At 39.6% G+C, this 21,922-nt stretch overlaps 1 protein-coding gene across 3 annotated transcripts in view; it reads right to left on the reverse strand.

Moving 5' to 3' along the window:
• FAM3C (FAM3 metabolism regulating signaling molecule C) overlaps positions 1-21,922 on the reverse strand; it is a 189,728-nt gene that overhangs the window by 37,002 nt on the left and 130,804 nt on the right. For 2 of the 3 annotated variants that reach the window (XM_059171689.1, XM_059171688.1), the window contains exons 2-3: positions 9,750-9,804; positions 5,631-5,735 (exon numbers count right to left, since the gene is read on the reverse strand). In XM_059171689.1, coding sequence (XP_059027672.1) covers positions 5,631-5,735; positions 9,750-9,762 — 118 coding nt within the window. In that variant the 5' untranslated portion in view covers positions 9,763-9,804. Of the gene's footprint in view, positions 1-5,630; positions 5,736-9,749; positions 9,805-21,759; positions 21,871-21,922 lie in introns of those variants that run through there. The other variant, XM_059171690.1, reaches the window with a different exon arrangement.

Raw genomic sequence — 21,922 nt, forward strand, 5'->3', positions numbered from 1 at the left:
CTCATAGCTTAGTGAGGAGACAGGGGTAGGGAAAGAGTCTGTGTTGTCCCTGTCAATTTTAGATACTTGGAGAAGATCCAAGTGGGAAAGTCTCAAACCCAGCTCTAAATGAGATCTGGGATGAAGATACCAACAGGAAAGTTGACAAAGAATAAGGCTACCCAGAGAAGTCACTGGATTTAAAGTCAGGGGGCTGAGGACAGAATTCAGAGACATCAATAATCAACTAACGCCCAGAGAAGAGTGTGGCTGAGCAAAGGGAGGTAGAAGAAAAGTCAGGGATGAGCCTGTAACATGGTCAAACTAGTTTGCTTGTAAAATTTGAGATTAAAAAAAAAGAGAGGGATAAATGCTACTTAATTCAAAAAATGTTACTGGGATAAGATTTAGGGAAAACCAGTTTCTTAATCATCAGGCTTTTTAAATACATAACTTCACCTCCATTTACTTTGTGTAAGAGTAAAGAGAAAAGATGCTAAAGGTTTAAAAAAAAAACAAAAACAAAACAAGAAACAGGGGAACTTGGGTGGCTCAGTCAGTTAGGCACCCAAATCTTGATTTCAGCTCAGGGCATCCACAATCTCCTGAGATCGAGCCCTGCTGGGCTCCACACTCAGCTCAAGTCCTCCTGAGATTCTCTCTTTCTCCCTCTGTACCTCCGCCACTAGACTGCACACGCACGCTCTCTCTCTCTCTCTCTCTTTCAATAAATATATATATATATATATATAAATACATAAATAAATAAATAAAATCTTTAAATAACAAACAACTCTTGGAAAGACTGTTCTTTCCAGACTGGATGAAAACTAATTTTTATCTTTTATCAAAACCAAAAGCCCTCTACTAAGCCTGCAATTCTGAGAATTTTAACACCTAAGAGCCAAACAAGTCAATTTTCACAAATAAAACAGGATGTTCTCCACATTAGAGTACAAGCACAGCATGTCAGCAAAAATCCCTCCTTCCCTGCAACTTGTATTCCTCCAACTACTTTGACAGCTTTAATTCTTAATTTCTTTCAATGTATGCAACTTTTCACTTTAAGGAACAATAATAAACACTTTTTTATTTGGTTTGCATTTTTTTAAGTTTAAAAATTTTATATTTTAAGAAAATAAACAGCCAGGCACCATTTTATTTTTAATGTGGAAAACTGATCATAAATAATTCAAGATTAAATTGCATCAAGATAAACTGAACTTTTATATGGTTAAGATATAAGGTATCTTTGGAAAGCTAAAGAAGCTCACTGCTGAATTTTTTACGTTAACTGAATTTAATTTTAATTACCGGTTGTTTTTACAGCTTATATGATCGTTGAACATTTCTTAAAAAATAATTTAAAATGACTGAAAAACAAAGGTCTCCAATATCTGTGAAATAAGTACCATATCAAGTAGAATCTGAACACTTACTTTCTTCAAGAAAAAGTTAATGGCTTAATCATTACTATCTACTTCTAATCGGATAAGCTGAGAAAATGAATTCACTTAGAATTTTCTTTTCAGATTTGGGTTTCATCAGTGAATACTGTTCAACAAGTCAAGCTACAGAAATCAGGACGATTTCATACTTTAGTTTTTAATAATGTCAAGTAATTGAGGTTTATACCACTTCAATGATTTAAATCTGAAAAGGTAAAGATAAATCAACTCAACAAAACTTCAATAGAACAGTAAGTACTCTAGTTATATATACAAAAATAATTCAGAATGTGTTTAATACATTCACTAGTTGTTAAGTATCTATGCTGAATATTAACACTGTTAAAATGCAATCATTACTAAAACACACATGTTGTTTCCACATTGATATCTTGGTTGTGACACTGTAGATCGCTTGTTTGCTAGATGTCACCAGTATGAGAAACTATGTAAGATCCTAGGCAGGATCGCTACGTATTACTTCTCACGAATGCATGTGCATCTACCCACAATTATCTCAAAAGGTTGTGTGAAAAACTTGTTTTTTAAAAAATCATAATGTATTTTAGTAATCTCAACTAATTGTGAGAACACTTTTCATTCTTCCATTCTAGAATTAAGTTCATTTTTTCTATAACAGCACTATCCAATCAACCTGAATCTAAATTTATAAAACTATCAAGTAAGCTATTATATCCACACAGGGGGGAAAAAAAAGGAAAAATTCACCACCAAAAGAACTATTATAGTTCACCTCACGGGAGGGGCAGACCCACCAGTATACTGATTATAGAAACAATTCTAATGTTGAGTTAAACTTATCAATCATCCTTTGGTAAATTGAGTTCGATGCCAAGCAAATGGCAAAGACAACCCTACCTCCATCTTTGCTCAATTAATTCTATGATGAGAATTAAAATACAACAAATTAAATTTTCAACAACTCAATAAATTGGAATCCAGTAAGGTTTTGTGGATACAGTGTATGACTTCAGCTATGATACCAAAATAAGCCATCTGCCCTAAGAAAGTGCAAATCCACTACCTAAAACACACAATAAAACCTTACAGATTCCCCAAATTAGGAAAAATCAAAATGAAAATTAAGAGATAACTATCCTACTTAAGTAGCTCAGCCTCTGTTCATAGCTGACTATCAGAGACCTTTCAACTATTATAGTTTTAAATGAATCCCACTTTGGAAATACTGTTCCTCTCCACATAAAAATCCTAATCCTCAAATAAAAATCCTCAAAAAAACTACATTCATTCTCCATTCGATCAGCGTGTACCGTCTACGTGCACAGCCCAGCATGAGAGCCGGGTGAAGCATCAAGGTGTTACTGCCCTTAAGAGTCATTCTCTAAGAAGGGTAAACAGATACATGGAAAATAAATGACATTATTCTACGTAAGGCAGAATAAAATCAGTGCCGAATTGAGACATAAATACTATGCATTAGGAACTAACAGTTCAAAAAAGAAGTTACACATTCTAATAGGAAAAGAGGGGAGATTCAAATCTAATTTATCTCAAAAGGGGCATTTATGCAGTTCTGAGAAAAGAGAAGGATTAACGGAGGAAGGGGGAGCTGAGAAAGACGGACGGAGTGAGGAACAGGCAGAAGCAAGGCCGGGGTGTGTGTCTACGGACACTGTGCTGACCCTGACCCGTGGTGCAGGGAGTGAGAGGCACGGGGTGAGGAGGGGAGGGGCAGAGAACAGGTGAGAAGGGCTGAGGCAGGTTGAGGGTGCGACATCCTAAGCAGAGACTCTGATTTTACTCTCCAGTCGTCGGAAGTGCTAAAGGTTCATGACTATTAAGAGAACTGCTCTGGCAGCGATGTAACAGGCAGACACCACGGACGAGACACAGACATGGAACATCCCTGTGATGTTTCACCAGTTGGTCTGGACTGGAGATGAAGAGCCAAACTAGGGCAAGCGCTGGCTGGGGCTTCACCCGAGACTCTTCTCTGAAAACAGTGGGCCTTTTCTCAAAGTAGATTTTTTAATATGCACCAATGGTCCCATTGTCTCCCTTCTTTTTTTTTCTTTTTTTAATTTTTTTTTATTAACAAATAATGTATTATTTGCCCCAGAGGTACAGGTCTGTGAATCATCAGGCTTACTACGCACTTCCCAGCACTCACCATAGCACATACCTTCCCCAATGTCCATAACCCAACCACCCTCTCTCGACCCACCCCCACAGCTCCCAGCAACCCTCAGTTTGTTTTGTGAGAGGAAGAGTCTCTTACGGTTTGTCTCCCTGCCGATCCCATCTTGTTTCATTTTTTCCTTCCCTACCCCCCAAGCTTCCCACTTTGCCTCTCAAATTCCTCACTGCCTCCCTTCTTTCAAGGACCCTCTGTTTCTTGTTTGTTTAGTCTCATCCATGGACATGTAATTCCCTGAATCTTTGCCCAAAGCCTACAGAAAAGTGAGTCTCTACATTACTTCAAAATAGAAAAAAACATTCAACGTGCTTCTGCCTCAAGCTACCACTCCATAATCTTCTTCCCTTACCATCAATCTTTCTTAGCTGACCTGGCCACACACATTGTTTCACCAGTGACCCTGAACAAGTCCTCTATGCCTTCAGGGTTTTTCCGCCCCATTATTCAACTGAACCAGCTGTGCCCTCAAAGGACATCAGACTGGCCTCTTCAGAGCAACAGAAGTAGGCAGAAGTCAAATGTCACTTTACTTTGTAATGACTGCTCAATGCTGGATCCTAGAGATAGACAGGGAGATAGATATTTTTTTTTTTTAAGGGGGCGGATAGAGGGAGAGGAAGAGAGAGAATCTTAAGCAGGTACCATGCCCAGTGTGGAGCCTGACAGGGGGCTGGATCTCACGACCCTGAGATCATGACCTGAGCCAAAATCAAGAGTCAGATGCTTAACCAACTGAGCCACCCAGGTGCCCCCCTGGATACATTTTTAAATGGGTGTTGAAAAACAGATGGTTCAGGAGGAAAATAGCCAGTACACTGAGAGAAATGGTTCAAAATGGGGAATTCCATAATTGGAGAAGATGAAAACTTACAAAAAAAGATGGACTGAAGGAGGATGACTGCGGTTTAACTATCTGAGAGCTCGTCAGTATGGAAGAGCACCCCGGGAGACAGAAGGTCAGTGCACTGATACTACTGGGGAGTATAAAAGACAGAATTCAGTGCAATATAAAAAGTACTTTTAAGTAGTTATTCTAAGAGAAGTCACCTGAAAATGTTTATACAGAAACTGATGATTACACAACAGAATTGTCTACAGCCTTGATACTCAGTATGTCACGTGGGAGTAGAAACCTCAGCATCACCTGGGAGCTTGTTAGAAATACAGACTCTCAGGCCCCATCCCAGACACTGAATCCAAGTCTGCATACCGAAATCCCAGGGAGATTCCTTTGATCTTAAAGCTAGAGGACCACCGGTTCATGGAGTCTTGAAACTAGATGTGAGAAGAAGTGAACGAGGTTTGGGGATCCTTTCCAAATGCTAATTTATGGAAAGCCAAACTCACTATGCCAGAGATCTCAAAGTTGTTCCAAAAGATTTCTGACTCATGGGTCAAAATACTGTTTCTAGGTTTCATATTCTCACTTTTCATGCATAACTTTTTAATATCTTAAACAATGCTTCAACCAAACCTTATTCAAACATTTCAAAAGTTAATTTCTTTTTCTAACTTAAGAATTTTATTTAAAAACTGAGTTAAAGTAGCTTACAATGGTATGTTTATAATAGAGCATTAAATAAACTGGTAAAGAGAGAAAAATGATGCAGGAGGAAATAAAGGTAAAAAAGCAAGATGGATTTCTATGGTTGGTATTTAGAATGCATTATCATTACTCCACTTGTGAGGTGACAGCTAGATTTGGTTCCAAGTTTTCTAGCACCCAACTTGAAAAGTGCGTGTTATCTTCCAGAATATTCATTTAGAATGCCATGATTAATGTCCTAGGCATGAATGAAATAGACCCCATTAAATCTACTCAGAATGCTTTATACCGAATTCATTTTAAGACTTCCTATTGTATATTCTAGAATATTCTAATGGGTCACACTTATTGATATAATTACATTTTCTTTTCTAGACAGACTAAACAGCAGAGTGACTCAAAGCTGATAACTGGTAAACATGTATAGACAACCAATCAAAAGTAAGACTTAATAAAGGCAGAAAAAAATGGAACTTACCAAATAGATTTCCTAAACTTGCATCCATTTTTATTTCAAATACTTGAGAAATAACATAAAATGTCAGTAAAAATACTGCCACAGCTACCACCAACTTCGCAGCACCTAGAAAAGGGCAGAAATAATTCAGCATGAGCTTGTGAGACCACACAACTTTTATGAATGCATTTTCATAAAAAATTTAAGTTTATTAAAAATTTCTTAAAACTAATAAATTTTATCTATTGGATCTTAGTTTTACTGGAGTTACAACACAAACTGTACCAACCATCCATCAGGATCAGGGAGGATTTTCCTGATCAAAGAATTATCAGATTGGCTAGCAGCCCAAACACAGGACTGCTTGACTCATCTGCCTAGTTTTCTCATGAAGAAAACAAAACCACACCACCACCAACAACGAACCAAACCTGCTCTCAAGGGCCGGCTGACTACACCAAAGTTCCATGGCAAATGGAACACCATCATCAGCTACAGTCTTAATCCTTTCCAAATTTAAAGGCAATGCTTTACAGGGGTAACGCAAAAACACTGGACATTGTAGAACTGCCATGGCAACAACCGTGATGCTAAGGAAGGAACTCTTGAGTGGAATGAAACAGGTTTAATGTCCTATCACCAAAACACCTGCCTCTTAGAGCCGACGGCGCTGCCGGGATGGTGCACAAGAGTACCCAACCTTCTCCTTAGCCTCCCCGAATCGCAGAGGACTTCATCTGGCACCTGTCACCTACGCTTCATAGTGCAATTACATGATACGCTCCATCAAGACACACTCGTAGACTTTCAGACCTTCCCATCTTTAACCATTTCTGAGCGCCCTACAGAGTTAGCACTGCCCACTGCCAGCTAACTGACTGAGTAACAGGAACCGATGACTAGTCTTTTGTTCCCACAGCTAGGCAAATCTAGGAAAGGAAACAAAAGTGTAAGACAGGAAAGGAAATGGAAAATGACAGGGAAGAAACATCCTCCTCCTTCCCCAAGAATCGAAGAGCATCTCATTAATTATTCAGGAACAATACTAATATTTGCCTGTACCATCTCCATTGCCCTCTCTTACCAAAATTTTACTTTATATTGATCTAGAATAGGTAGGTGGGATCAACAGGCATCTCTCCACTCTTAAGGACACAAAAGTCCAGAGATCAGGCCTAACTGCACATGATAACAAGTAACTCAGCAGCAGCAGAAGGCCCAGGATCCAGGGATCCTGACAGAGCCCGGTGCTCCATTCTGACACCAAATTACCACATTCCCCTAAAACACTGCCAAAATTCAACTCAGTAGGTAAGGAAGAGTAAAGAAGAACTGTATGTTCATTCTAATTTCTAAACCCGAAACAACTAGGACAACATCCTTCAAGGAGCAGGAAGAGAATGGACTGCTGATGCTCACCAATGGCCAGCGACACTGAGAAGTGCTGGTTTCACGGAACTCCTTGTTTCTATTTAGAAACGCTCCAAAAACACAGAAATGAGACGGCGGGGAAGAAGCTCACTACTAACCGAATCAACTCCCACACCGCCTGCTTCGACCTTCTCCCCTCCAAAAATCACTTATTTTCAAAAGCAACTACAAGTTGCTTACATGTTTAGTGCAGAAGAGAGCAAAATACCAACAGGCTTTGAGCTCTTACCCCCAAGGATCTAGCAGAGTGCCTGGACATAGTCGCACTCTCACCAAGTGTTTGCGAAACAGATGAATGGTGAGAGGTGACACATTGCTTCGTGATCACTTATGACCAAAGGCTTGAAGACTGTGTATCACATGAGTCTTCACCACTCATTTCCTAGCAATCACGAGCATGTGCAACCAAAGGTAACTTTTCCCTGTCCCTTACCACAAATACATGAAACCGTTACTGTTTAAGATTAAAATATTAAAATGAATAAAATATCAAGGTTATAATACATCAAAGTTCTAGACTAAATTCAATAACCAAGTGAGACCTGAGCCTACACTAGACAAGCTATATACACCACAGACATCAGATACACGCACATGTACATATATATATCTGCGTATACAACACACACACACACACACACACACACCATTTATTGAGTGCCTTCCATAGAGCTAAATGCTATAAAAGCACAATTGCAGTTACACAGCTTTTCCAGGTATCATTTTTATTTTACAGAAAAGAAATCAAGGCTGAAAATTTTTAGGTCACTCGCCTAAGGTCACATAAATAGTTAGTAGCGGAAGGGAGTCTTCAACCAAGACCTACTCACTGACAGCAGACTATCAGAGGAACTAGGAGGATATAAAAGCTCTAAGGCAGGGAGAAGTTCGAGATGGGAGAAATGTGCTGGTAACAGAATAAACAGATGGTCCCAGAGAGGAGCAGGCAGATGAAGACTAGCACAGACTAGCACCTCCATACTGGTAGAGTTCTAGAACTTCCATTACATAGAGGTCTCCTCCAGAGCTAGTCACCATCCAACTCTGGACATAAAGGGGCCTGACCATACCACACCACAGTCCCCCCATTCTTAACTTTCTGTAAGATTCTCTCTTCCTTCTAGCCATGGACTGCACTAATCTGAGTGTATCCCTATTTTTCACAAACCAAAAAGCATACTCTTTAGACACTATTGTCTTACTGTAAAAATAAAGGCTATAAGAATATTTCAAAGCAACCAGATTTTCTTAAATTAGAAGAGATTAATCACACTAAAGGCAATAAATTAACAGCTAATCTTCTCTCTTTGCTCATCAAAACCATCCCTTCAAGACCTACACTAGGAACAGTGCCAAACGTAAAATAAGTACTCAGTGAATAATTATTTATCAATTAACCTTGGAATTAATTGCCAGAATTGGAGAAATGAACCAAATGAAAATTTAACTTCAACAAGAATGAATGTAGAATTACATGAGGAAGAGAAAACTTGCTTTGATTATTTCAATCACCATGTTTAATTAATGTACTTTTTAAAAATAATGTGGAGACATGTGATCATCAATAGTCAGTCTTGCCGTATTCAAAGATCATTTAAAAAAAAAAAAAAGACACTGTAATACATTTTTTAAACCAAAAACAAGCTTTTAGTTTCTGGGAATATTTTCCTTCAACAACTGAAGAGCTACTCAAAAAAGGATAGTTTTGTAAGTTCATGACCAAAGGGAACAGATTTCTAAATTTCCACAAGGCCATCTATGAACCCGGGTATCTCTGCTTAATGAGCATGATGTTGGATCACCTGCACCTGATTCTACAAAAGGACGGAAGCACACGCCTCGTTTGTTCACCCACCCCGACGTTAGAGACTTCTAAGAGATGCTCCCCCCATAGGAAAATAACTTGACTTGCTGGTGAGAAGACGATAATTACAAGAAAGACTATCTCGCTTTTGAGAAATTATAAGTTACCTTCTATGTTGGCAAAACAGGTAGTAGAAATTTCTAGGTAAAGTGTGCCTTTCCTCTAGGGTCTTGGCTGTGCTGAAGGACAGGCAGGGCTGGGAGAACACACACTTTTTCATGATCAAGGCAGGAAGAGGTCATCAGCCTCTCCCGTTATTTATGCATCTTTTTATAATGTTTAAAGATCGTTACCTTAATACTATGAACATCAAGCTGTGTTTTGCAATTTCCTCAATCTGCTGCCTAAGGAACAGATGTTCTTACACATAACCTCCCTTATGCAGATTGAACTCGAACCAGCAAATATTCCCTTAAGTAAACAAACATTTTACTGAATTGTTCATGTACACTAGTTTCTATTTAAGTACATATACAGAAAAGATGTAGGCTTTTAAACTTCATGATTTCTTTCTCTCAAAAAGCTAGAATTTAGCAAAACAAAAAATCAGTCTCACTAGGTTATCAAAATTGTTATTTATACAGGCATTTTATTCTATTAGGCAAATAAACTTAATGTGCAAGAACACAAACATTAAAGCCATAACTTAAAAAAAATTTTGTGAAGTTTGTCCAATTTGTGATGTATTGACTACATAAAAAAAGGAGGTGAAGTAGTGATTTAATCTGTTATATAATCAGCTTTGTTCTTAATTTAGAAAAAGATTATTTACTCTCTCCATTAGCCATTTAAATAAATAAGTTACGCAAAAAATAAAACTTTTTCTACTGAATTAAATATCTTACCTGCTACCCTCATGTTTCGTTTTTCCGTCTATGGCACTTTTCATTAAACAACCTCCTAAAATCAAAAGAAAAGGCAAACATCATTAGGTCTAGAATGAGCATTCCTGCCTAAGATTGAGTTGGATCTGAAGTATATATAATAAACTAATTAGACAAATGTCATGACATTTCTAAGTTTTCTACCAGTATGGACACGGGGCCTGGCTCCTTCCACTGGGACACAAAGCTCCTGAGAACAGGGTCCGTGTTTTAGACCGTTGTGTCTCCAGCTCCCTAACTTTGGTGAAGAGCTGTGAGAAATCCTGCCATCAAGCATGTGAATGGAAGATAATGCCCCTTATTACTCTCAGTGATTTTGCACTTATAAGGAACTTTTGATACTGAGTCCCGAACTTCCAGTTTGCAGGTGAGGTCCAAAGAGGTGACGCTGCTCGTCCAGGCGTGGAACACGTTACTAGAAGAAAGGTCTGCTGGCTCCCCATCTCAGGCTCGCCTCAGTCTACGATGCTACTTCATTTTTCGTACAACAGAATTCAGGGGCACTATGACAAGGACTTTACAGCAAAGGTTTATTTTAAAACCAGGATCCTTTTCTTCTTCATGGTTTCAATTTAAGTTTGTAAAAGAATATATTCAAAAGTACAGGATTACAATTTTAAATATTCTGGTAATTACCATTATTGACAGTGTATGCTACACATCAAATAAAGAAACTATTCTCTAATATTATTCTATGAACAACAAGAAATAGATGCTGGCAAAAAAAAAAATCTTTGTCTATGTGTGTTTCCCTCCTAGGAAGTAACTCCAGACAAGTGAAATTTTAAAAACAAAACAAAAAAGCAAGTGAATGAGTTTGACAGGAAATTCATGCTCAGGTTGAACTAGACAGCGGTCTCTCACGGTCTCTCTCCGTCTCTCTCGGTCTACTCCACCTACCCGTCAGGAGAGGAATTCAAAAAGAAAGTTTTGATGAATGAATTTGATACCTTTGTTTTAGACTGATTGTATTTGATTCTGATGTTCCAATGTTGATGCCTGATCTAGTAATTGACACAATGTTTTAAATAAGAATAGCAGCGCATCCCTGAAGAGCACAGAAAGGGAGTGAGACACCCAGTTTGTTCATTCACCAGTAAGAGTCAGGCCAGGGTGGGGGTGGTGAGCGCCCAGGGGCCAGTGCTCTTAGGAGAGCTCCCTTCTGCCCGATTTACCCTCAAGAAAATACCAACATTTAAACTAACAGCAAATGCAGCATTATTGATTTCTTTTCTTCTGCTAGTTATCTGAACAGAATATGAAAAGCCAGCGTTATCAACCTATTTAAGCTAACTACTTATCCACAGGCTAGGGAAATATTAAAAGAAAACAACAGATACTAAAGTATCCGCCAGTCATCACATAAAAGCAGAAAAGAAAAAAAAAAAATCCTTGGCTTTTCAAATGAAATCCCTGACTGGTTTCAAATTCTCCTTTGACGTCCAGCAAAATGGAAGACTACACTCACAGCACACACAGACCGTTACTCCCAGTTAATATTCCAAAATAACTTCGCTCTTCTCTGAATGTGGCCTAGAAAAGTTTTCTGGAAGCAGGATAAGCGGTTGGCCAGAAGCATGCTGTTCTTTTTCACTCTTTCCATCCCTGCTGAGGTGGCCACACCCTGTACCCTGTACCTCACCAGCCTGAGGGCCTCACCAGCCCGCACCTAACCACACTGTCCTACCACACTGTCCCCCTAGCCCGCTTCTACACTGACACTGATAGGACCACGAAAAGCAACTATAAATGTCTAGAGGAATTCATGCTTTCCACTAATTTCTAAGAGAACATTTCATAAAATCTCATAAAATCTCAGCCGTAACACATTTTTAATTCATTTGCTTACGACAAATTCTTGATGCAAGAGTGCAGATCAGCCAGCATAAGGGAAAAGTACTGGATATATCTGAGAGCAAATCAAGGAACATGTTCACAGCACGCTAATTCCAAGTCATTCCTAACTTCTCTTCTTAGGATGATATTTAAAAACAAAGAAAATCATTACATATAATCATCTCAAGGAGAAAAAGAAGGAATTTAGTGGAGTATACTTGGCATAAACCTCGGGCTGAACCTCCAATGATCAAGCAGGGATAAAACAGCTTCACAGAAAATTAACACAACAGCAAAGGGGTAAAAAGTCCTTCGATAGAAATTCACAGCTCTTTAATCCATAAGCAACAGGTGAAAGAATTTATAGGTTTTCTGATACACTCATTAAAAATTAGAACTATTGGGGCACCTGGGTGGCTTAGGGTGCCTTCAGGTCAAGTCATGATCCCAGAGTCCTGGGATCCAGCCCCGCATCACAATGGGCTCTCTGCTCAGAGGGGAGCCTGTTTCCCACACTCCCTCTCTCTGACTGCCTCTCTGCCTAATTGTGATCTCTGTCTGTCAAATAAATAAAATAAAACCTTTAAAAAAAAAAAAAATTAGAGCTATTTTCCAAACCAGAATACTGGTGGCAGGCAGAGCACTTGCAGGATACACTAAAAAAGGAACAAAACCCCAAAAACCTTTGATAGTACCTTTACTGCCCAAGAGTGTAGCATCAGTCAAAACAAATTTCAGTGTTTAAAATAAATGTTCAAACCCTATCAGGTGGCTAATGTGTAGAAGTGCACAATCACCTGAAAGTCCACTGCAAGGATGGGTCGCCACGGTGTCCCGGGCCAACAGAATAGTAAGTCTGCGACCCAGACTACAGAACAAGTCCCACATTAGGATCTCAGACCAACATCCTGAATTTCTTTGAATTCCTTGTCATTTAAACATTTCCTTTAACCCAACGACCGACTTTGCTCTAATCTGGTCAAGTTTTATTAAAATGAGGCCTGCATCAACAGGCCTCAGCCTAGAATCAATCAATTTGAGATCAACAGATAAACACACAAGCCAAGTGATACTTTCATTCTCTCTTTGAGAAGCAGACTTGAATTACAACAGGTGAATGACAAGACCATTTTATATCAATAAATTAAGCCATAATAGCAATTATTTACCAGGAGGGGAAGGTCTTGCCAATTAAAATAAACTAGGTAACAATGCATTCGGCAGTGTTTTTCGTACACATGCTTATTTTATGTAATCTTTCCAGCAGCCCCCTAGGTGTAGTGTGTTTCGATGGCATTACAGATAAGGTCAAGGGATTGGTCTCAAGTCACATGAAGGCTGAGTAAGAAGCTGATACCACAAACATGCTTCTCGCACCTCAGCAGCTCGCTGACATGTTGTAATAGAAGCAACTTGCTGTCAAAACTCCACGCCTATCAATGTGGCTTTTGCAAACTGTTCTGGGAATTGCCAACCTGGGCTGTCAACTAGCCACTCCAGAGATGCAACATTCGTCAGAATGATTAAGCACATGCGTGAGAACACCCCTTGAAGACAGAAAGAAAATGAAGCAGACAGAAACACCCACCGATGTCGTACTAACAAACGACAATCAACTAAACTGGGAGAAAGTACTGTAAGTCATTCTCCACAAACACAAAGAAACTATCTCTTAATCCAACCCAACTTTAACTCGGTTCTGGTCAAATGGCAATGTCACAGGCACCAATGAGGGAAGTTCAGAGGACTGTTAACACTCACGCGAACTAGAGCTTTTCAAGAGGACAGAGAAAAACAAAGGTCAGGGCAAGCAGATAGACAGAAGTACATTTAGGCCCTGGGATGGCTAATTGTTTGTGTCAACTTGACTGGGCCATGGAACACCCAGATACCTGCTCAACGTTATTGTGCGATTGTCTGTGAGGATGTTTCTGGCTGAGCCTGATACCTGAGTAAAGCAGTTCGCTCTCCCCAGTACAAATGGGCCTCATCCAATTGGCTGCCTGAACAGAACCCAAAAATCTGAATGGCGGGAATTTGCTCTCTCTGCTCACAGCCTGCTACCCGGAACATCATCTCCAGCGGCCTTTGACTTACACACCAAAACTTACACACCAGCTCTCCCAGTTCTCTGGATGGAAGAACGTCATTGGCTCCCCCAGCTGCCGGGGACTTCTCAGCCTCCACAACCCAACTGAGGCAGTGAATTCCTTATGATTATCCATCAATCTCAGATACCATATCTCCTCTCAGTGTAGTATCTCTAGAGAACCCAGACCGACCACAGGCTTGCTCTAAATCACACCACAGGAGATTACATTTTCAGTCCTAGAGCAGTTAAAGAGGGAAATGAGCAAACCCTGAAAACAAAAGTACACTACACGTGGGGGGGAGGCGGTATTCTCATGTAGTTTACAAAGAGAAGTATGGCGTTAAAAATAATTTGCAAAAAAAATTGCCTCCATTTATGCAAACAAAACAGAGCAAATGTTGGCAAACTTTTTCTGTAAAAGGGCCAGGCGGTAAATGTTTTAGATTTTGGGCCCCATACACACAGTCCCCATAGTGACTCCTCGGTTCTGCAGTTGTAGCTGCAAAGCAGCCACAGACATATGGAACCAAATGGGCCCACTGTGTTACAATAAAACTTTATAAATACTGAAATTGGAATTTCGTAAAGTTTTCAAGTTACCAAATAATACTTTTCTTTTGACTTTTTTCCCCAATCACTTAAAAACTTAAAAACCTATCTTGGCTCATGAGCCACAGTGACCCATGGGTGGTAATCGGACAACCTGAGACCGAGAAATCAAAAATAAAATTTAAACTAAAAACAAAGTTTTAAAATAGGCCTTGCGCTACTATTCCAACATTTCTGGCAGGGTTATTTGCAGGACACAAGTATCACAAGGCTTCTATTCGTCCTCTTGGAAGTGCTACTAGAGCTGCAGGATAGACAGAACCAACCTAAATTTTGCGATCTGGACGCATCCGCCATACATTTTCACACTCACGCTGCTCTCCAGGGGAAGAAGCATAAACTCTATGAGGAACACAGTGGAGCTTCTTCAAAGGGAAGGAAAAAAATCCTTCCCTTCTTATATATGAAGCAATCCATCCACAGCAAAGACAGGTAGAATCTAGACTCTGGAATGTTTTCCAAAGTAATCCCAGCAGGTATAAATAAATGGATAAAAGTGAATGTCATTACAACCCATTTCATTAACTGTAAAATTAATGTTGGTGAGGAGAATGGACAGTGCTCTCTTCTTTACATAGGTATTTAAAAGGGATTATTTTTGTGATAGGCTTAAAGGGGGGTTATATGTATCAGATGTCTGATCAACTTTTAAAATTGCAAATATTAAGCTCTCAAATATCATTACTTTAAAAAAACAACAAACTATCACTCCAGTAGCTGCAGACTCCCATCAAGTCCCCTGTCTCACCACAGACTCTCCTTTGTCAGGCTGGAAACATTTTTGAAATAACAGAATGAAGAGAGGGGAGAAGACTGCATTCATTTGAAAGAACCAGGATATGTAAAAACTGATTATGATATCTGAGCTGCTCTCATTGTTATAAATATTATGAATTCAATAGAATTTGGTGTTATTAACACTAAATAGTTAATTTTTTTAAAAATCCAGTTACTAAGTTAAGAGAGTATTTCAGTACCACTATGCCTCTCTTGATTCTCAACCCTAGAAATGCAGCCAATTAAAAGAATCTTCCACTTTAACATCCACACGTTACACACCTTTTAAACACTGGGTAGGTATAACCTGGTAATAAAGAAATTTTTTTCCTTTTGCTTTGAGAGAGAGGTGCATGCAAGCAGGATTAGGGGAGGGGGCAGAGGCAGGGAGAGAGAATCTTAAGCAGGCTCCAAGCTCAGAGCAGAGTCCACCACGGGGCTCGATCTCACAACCCTGAGATCATGACCTGAGCAGCAATCAAGAGTTGGACACTTAACCGACTTGGCTAGCCAGGTGCCTCTCAAGGAAAAAAGTTTTAAGTGACTACCCAACACATAGAAAAGTATCCCAGGTTTTTAAAGCACCAAACTAACCTTCCTTCAACTGGAAGAAAAAAGGAGCAAAAAATCAACATACCTTTTTCTTTGGAAATGGGAAGAGGAGATGTGCATGGATTCTATAATGTCAAGAACAACCACATTTTCAGACGATCAGAGGATTCAGAGGAAAAACATGAATACAACTACTCCTTCTGCAAAGGGGCTTTCAAAAACGTGAGACTGTACAGCAACAGACCAGAAACTGAAATAATGGCTCAATAGAACCAATAAAAAAAGTCTTCTGGAATGGAATTTTCATTTCCTACTGAAAACTTTGCGAAGAGAGGGATATAATCTATGCCTAGATTTCTTACGTTATTTCAACTACCATCAACTGGCTTTCTTATTTTGTAATGCAGCATATTCAAATTACACTAAAAGAGGATTAGTATCTAATTAAGGCTAAGAAACAAACAATTAAAAGTGTACTATGAAAAAGCACAAATGAGCCAGTTCTAACTCCCCTTTAGAATGCTAACCAGAGCCTAATATGAAGCGTACTGGGATTGTTCTGGGTGAATTCTGCTTTCCTCCACAGTCCACCGTAAGCAACTGTACCTTGTTTTTATTTGGTTCTCCTGGCAGGGAGTAGAGAGAGCAACCCTCTGAAAACTTCTACGTGATCTACAGCAGCTAGATAAGATGCCTTTCTTCTAAGAATGGAATATGACAAAGTATAAATATCAACCTGTCTCTCCACTTACTAAAACGAAAGGGTGGGGTACCTGGCCGGCTCAGTGGGTTAAGCCTCTGCCTTCGGCTCAGGTCATGATCTCAGGGTCCTGGGATCGAGTCCTGCATTGGGCTCTCTGCTCAGCAGGGAGTCTGCTCCCTACTCTCTCTCCCTGCCTGCCTCTCTGTCTATTTGTGATCTATCTCTCTCTCTCTCTGTCAAATAAATAAAATCTTTAAAAAAAAAAAAAAAAAAAAAGTGAAAGGTCCCTGTGAAGTAAAATCAGGCAGGTGCCTCTCCTAGACTAACTTCACCCCAAAGACAGAGGGAGAAGCAACCATACTTGGCAGACCACCCACGCTAATTCCCAAGAGCAGACATATTTCAACATGATTCATCCCAACTTTAAAAACTCCCTAGTACAACTCCATCAACCAAGGTGAATTAGCTAGACACCTAAAGTTCTTACCTCTTCAGAACTCTGAGGTATCAGATTTCAGAAATATTTCAGTTGTTCGACAAGCTTTTAGAGCAGGTTTTCTGTGAATACTTCGGGTGATTAAAAACTGAATGGACACGTGTTCTGCTTCCCCTCCCAAATCTAACAGGGCTAACCGACTTTTTCCTGACAAAAATATTTCCTTTTCGAAGATGATACCATTGAAGGAAGCATGGCGTGGGGCTGTTCTTCGCTGAATTCTCATTAGCGGAGAAAGAGTTGTTCGAACCCACAGGCGCTGTCACTCAGTACCTCAAACGCCACGAAGGCACTTCTTGAGCTGGCAGCCAGGGTCCAGGTTTTCTCAGAGAAAAAGTGCTGTTTACTCTGATTATTACCATGATACCCTGTAACCACTGAGGACAGGACAGTGGATGGCTGGTCTACACGGATATTACCAGCTGCCCGCATTAATGAGGGGCAGGGCCTCTAACAGAAAAAGGCTAATAAGAAAGAAATCAAACAATCAAGCCACCCATGACGTCAACGTGACATTACGTTAATATCTCAGTGATTTATAATTACAAAATGGAAATCACTGATGTACCAAAAAAACAGAAATAAGACTTCTGTCTGAACTGAACTACCAACATATAAATGGACTGGAAATGGATAGGGGGGAAATGATACGGGGCCATACTGGAGTGCATTACACCCTTCCAACCAGCTAGCCTGCCTTTTAAAACAAGTCATCAGTATAATCTTCATTACAGATAAATGCCAGGTAAGGACACCTTACATTAAATTGTATTGTAAACAAATACTTTATATGGTAAAAGATCTGAAGAAATGCTGCACTGTAATTCTTGTATCTCATGGCTTCTATGACTCATACCTATCATTTTACTTTAACAGGGGCCTGTGGTTCCTGGGGCACCTGAGATGATTTTATTGATTCCGAGGTACACACTACTTCCCTCATTATAACATGTCTTAAACTGGGATGAGGTTTACAACCACATTTTCCCCCACAGTAGTATATAAAATAATGGTGTACCTTACAAATATCTTAGGCTCAATGAAACAGCATATCTGCTTCTTTGAAGCCCTAACTACAATGTAACTCACAGCATGGACGCCACCATTATTGGTGGGCTTTTTAAAATGCAAATTCCTGAGCCCAGAATCCCTAGGAGGATTAAAACTCCTGCATGTTAATGAGCTCCCCAGGTGGTTCTCCCTCTCACTTGGATCTGAGAACTTCAGATCTATAGTACAGCAACCCAAACACACAGAGAAGTCTGGAGATGGGAGCAGGGGGTGAGGCAGATCTAGGCCACAAAAGCCCAAAGGTAAAACTCATAAAACAAGAATTTCATTCTTTCCTTAACAATGAATGGAAATCAGCCTGACTCTGGGCCAGGTCTCCTGTTGGGGTGAGGAGGGAAAGGCGGGCAGTGAATAAACCTGGAGATAATGTACTGAGGAAGAGAGCAAAGAGAACTCTCATTTGCAATGGTTACAACAGTATTGGATTCAAAATTACCCAAATGTTTTCTTGCACTTTCTCCTCACCTACCAAAGCAGAATTTCCTTAAAAAGCTATAATCCAATGGAAAAAATTAAACAGTGATCAGATTTCTGTAACTGAGAGCACCAACATGCCAAAAACAGAAAACAAAATGACATTTAGTTCTGCCAGCTCCCTCAGAGTTCTACAACTGTGGATTAAACAGCTGTAATGTAAACCACTTAATCCTACACCTTACCGTCCTGGAAAAGAAAGATGGACAGACGGAAACAGGCATCACTGAAAACAATGGCAGAAATAAAAACGAAATACATTTTAACTGTAAGAAGTTCCATATATGTAGGGTAAAGAAGTGTCCAGGTCACAAACTGCAACCACAAAAAAGATTAGAGAAAGGCACGGATTTCCACACAGTATAACTATCTTCATCTCCTAAAACTATTTTACATTGTATCGGATGAGAAGTCACAAGTTCCTATTCTGAATGAATGTTTAAGAATTCCCCCACAGAGCGGCTGCACTGATGGTCTTTTTTTTTTTTTAAGATTTTATTTATTTATTTGACAGATCACAAGTAGGCAGAGAGGCAGGCAGAGAGAGGGGGGAAGCAGGCTCCCTGCCAAGCGAGAGCCCGATGTGGGGCTCCATCCCAGGACTCTGGGATCATGACCTGAGCCAAAGGCAGAGGCTTAACCCACTGAGCCACCGAGGCGCCCCTAAGACTGTCTTTAAATAGTCTGCGAATTTAACTGACCCAGAGCAGACATAGTGCTGTCGGTCAAACCTTCCACGTGAAGAAATGGAGGAGCAGGGCCTTTCTGTCTGTCCTGGATGGTGCACATTTCTACCACAAAAGCTGAATGACAGCAGCCATTTGCAAAGAAGAGGTAGTAAGAAGGTTCTGGCATAAAAGTTCCTGAAACAAAGAAGAAGTCCGTCTTTGCTGATCCTTCAAAACACACTGAATGATCACTTAGTTGTAGATACTGAATGGTATCGATAATGTGCCTGATACCATACTGTGCTTTAAGTTGTGTAAAACTGATGATGAAAATCAATTCAGGAACTGACTCCCTGCTACAGATGTCCGCCTAACTTTTTTTCTGCAGCACACAAAAACTCACCAGGGGCCATCAATGGATGAATGGATGAACAAAATGTGGACTGCATCTATATGTGGAATATCATTTAATCGTAATGTGAATGAAGTACTCTTCCTTGCTGTCCTATGGATATCATGCTAAGTCAAAGAACCTAGACCTAAGAAAGCACACCTTTAGGCCTCCATTTATATGAAATATCCAGGACAGGTAAATCCACAGGGACAGAAAGCAGACTAGTGGTTACCGGGGGCTCAAGGGAAGGGGGAATGGCGAGTAATTGTTTAATGGATATGAGGTCTCCTTCCACAATGATGAAAGTGTTTTAGAGCTAAACACAGGTGATGCCAGCCCACCACTGTGAATGTACTAAATGCCACTGAATTATACACCTTAACATGATAAATTTTGTTAAATGAATTTCCTAAAGAAGGAAATCAGGAAAAAACAAAAACAAAAAAACCTGACCAGAGTAAGACTAGAAAAATCATAAAGGGTAGATGAAAAAATTAATTGGATTAGAAATCAGGGAAATATAAGTCATCTTAGAATAGCTTCAATCAAACGGAGGAGGCCAATGAAAAAGAGAATGAAAGAATACCAGTGGGTATGCAGTGGAAACTTAGAAGAACTGGAATATTTAATTTCCTCTTCTGAGAGAAAGTCAGCTGACTGTATTTTAGAAGCAGAATAGAAGTCACGAAACCTCTTAAAGTTTAAATATCTTGGGAATCTTGCTCAATCTCCCCAAATTAAGAAAATAAGGCTCTGTGGAATTAAATAATTTGGTCAATGCCATTTATGAAGCAGCTAAATGCAGAACTATTGCTTAAAATCCGGATGTGTGATAGAAGAACAGGAATCTTTCCGGACTAAGTACAAAACAAATGTTTGCTACTGAACTAAGTTCTGAACTAGCTGGATCTTTATGAGACCTAGGGCCAAAGTTTGTTGATTCCTGGGTCTTGCACCTTTCAGCTTTAAGAAATGGGTATAAAAATGAAGAAAAAAAAAAAAGAGAGAAAGACTCACTGTCTCACAGAAAATAGCTTTATGAAGGCCCAGCCTATCTTATTCATAGTATCTATGATACCTATAATAACTGGCACATAGGAGGTACTTCAATATTTTTAAATGAATTTTTGAACACTAACACTCACCATTTAAGATTTAAAATAGATGGTCAAAAAAAAAAAAAAAAAAAAAAGACTCTGATAATCCAAAACTTTTTGCCATTCAACAATCTCTTGCCCCTCTCTCAAATTACCTTTCCTTGTTAATGTATCTGCATCAACTATTAAAAATTATCAACACTTAAGGTAGCAATCCAAATTTTGTAATTGTAACAAAATAACAAAATATCTTGAAAGCCACTTTAACCCAGTGGCCTCAGTCTTATTTTGATTCCCTTTTGAAACACAAGTGCCCTCCTAACCATGGGGATTTTGGAGGAATGTGGCCTATGGCCTTTTTAAAAAGCCTTATTTGTGTTCGGCTTTAATAGATCCCAGGTTGAGAATCACTGCATTGGACTCTACATTTCTCACTATCAAGAAATGATAATCTTTAGCGAGCTGAGAACACACTACATAGAATTTGTGAAAGAAAGCTTCTAACACCTGTATAAAGGGGGGCGGGGTGGTGGTAAGTTCGGTAAACAGCTAGAGAACTCAAGAGACTGGGGGCCTTTTGAAAGAGATACAATTAATGATATGACCTGAACTGATGCCAAGAGCATAAGCTATTAACTTTATTTTCTAAGTGAAACGGAGATCTCTTTGTACTACATGATGCACTGTACAAATATTAGCAACGTTTTAAAAAACTTGGTAAAAACAGTATACCCCTAAACCTGCAAGGCAGTCAAGGGTCCAAGGGGTCTGGCATCTTCTGTCACCATCAACCTTTACTTTACCTCTAGAGTTCACATTTTCATGTGTAAAAATAAGAAAGAGAAAAGAACTCTGGCTGGTGAGAATAAATGTGCATATGAAAGCATATAGCACAGTGCCCAGTAAGCAATATACTACCTAGTATCGTATCTTGTATCCATATATTTGACTTAAGAAGAAGAAACACAGCTCAACCTCAAATCATCAATGTGTCATTTATATTATTTAGATCTAGGGTCCCTAACCGTGGTACAGAGTAGAGAATTTTGAGGACAGTAGCAAAAAAAAAAGAAAAAAAAAAAAAAGAAAAAAAAAAAAAGAAGAAGAAGAAGAAATGGGGAAGAAAAAGAAAGAAGGAACAGTACATACATCAATGACAGCGAATATCCATGAGCTGGATGAATTTTAAAAATGAGAAGTACCTCCAGTTTCGGAGACGCTGAAACTTTACAAGTGAGCCAAGACGGCCCTCCACAGAGGACCACTGCAACACCCAGTTCGCCGCCGCCTCCGTAGAGCCCTGGGCCGGGGTTTCCGACCGCGAGCCGGGGCCCCCCGCAGGGCGCGAACCCAGGCGCAGCCCGG

The sequence above is a fragment of the Mustela lutreola genome, chromosome 4, assembly GCF_030435805.1.
Source record: "Mustela lutreola isolate mMusLut2 chromosome 4, mMusLut2.pri, whole genome shotgun sequence".
Lineage (NCBI taxonomy): Eukaryota > Metazoa > Chordata > Mammalia > Carnivora > Mustelidae > Mustela > Mustela lutreola.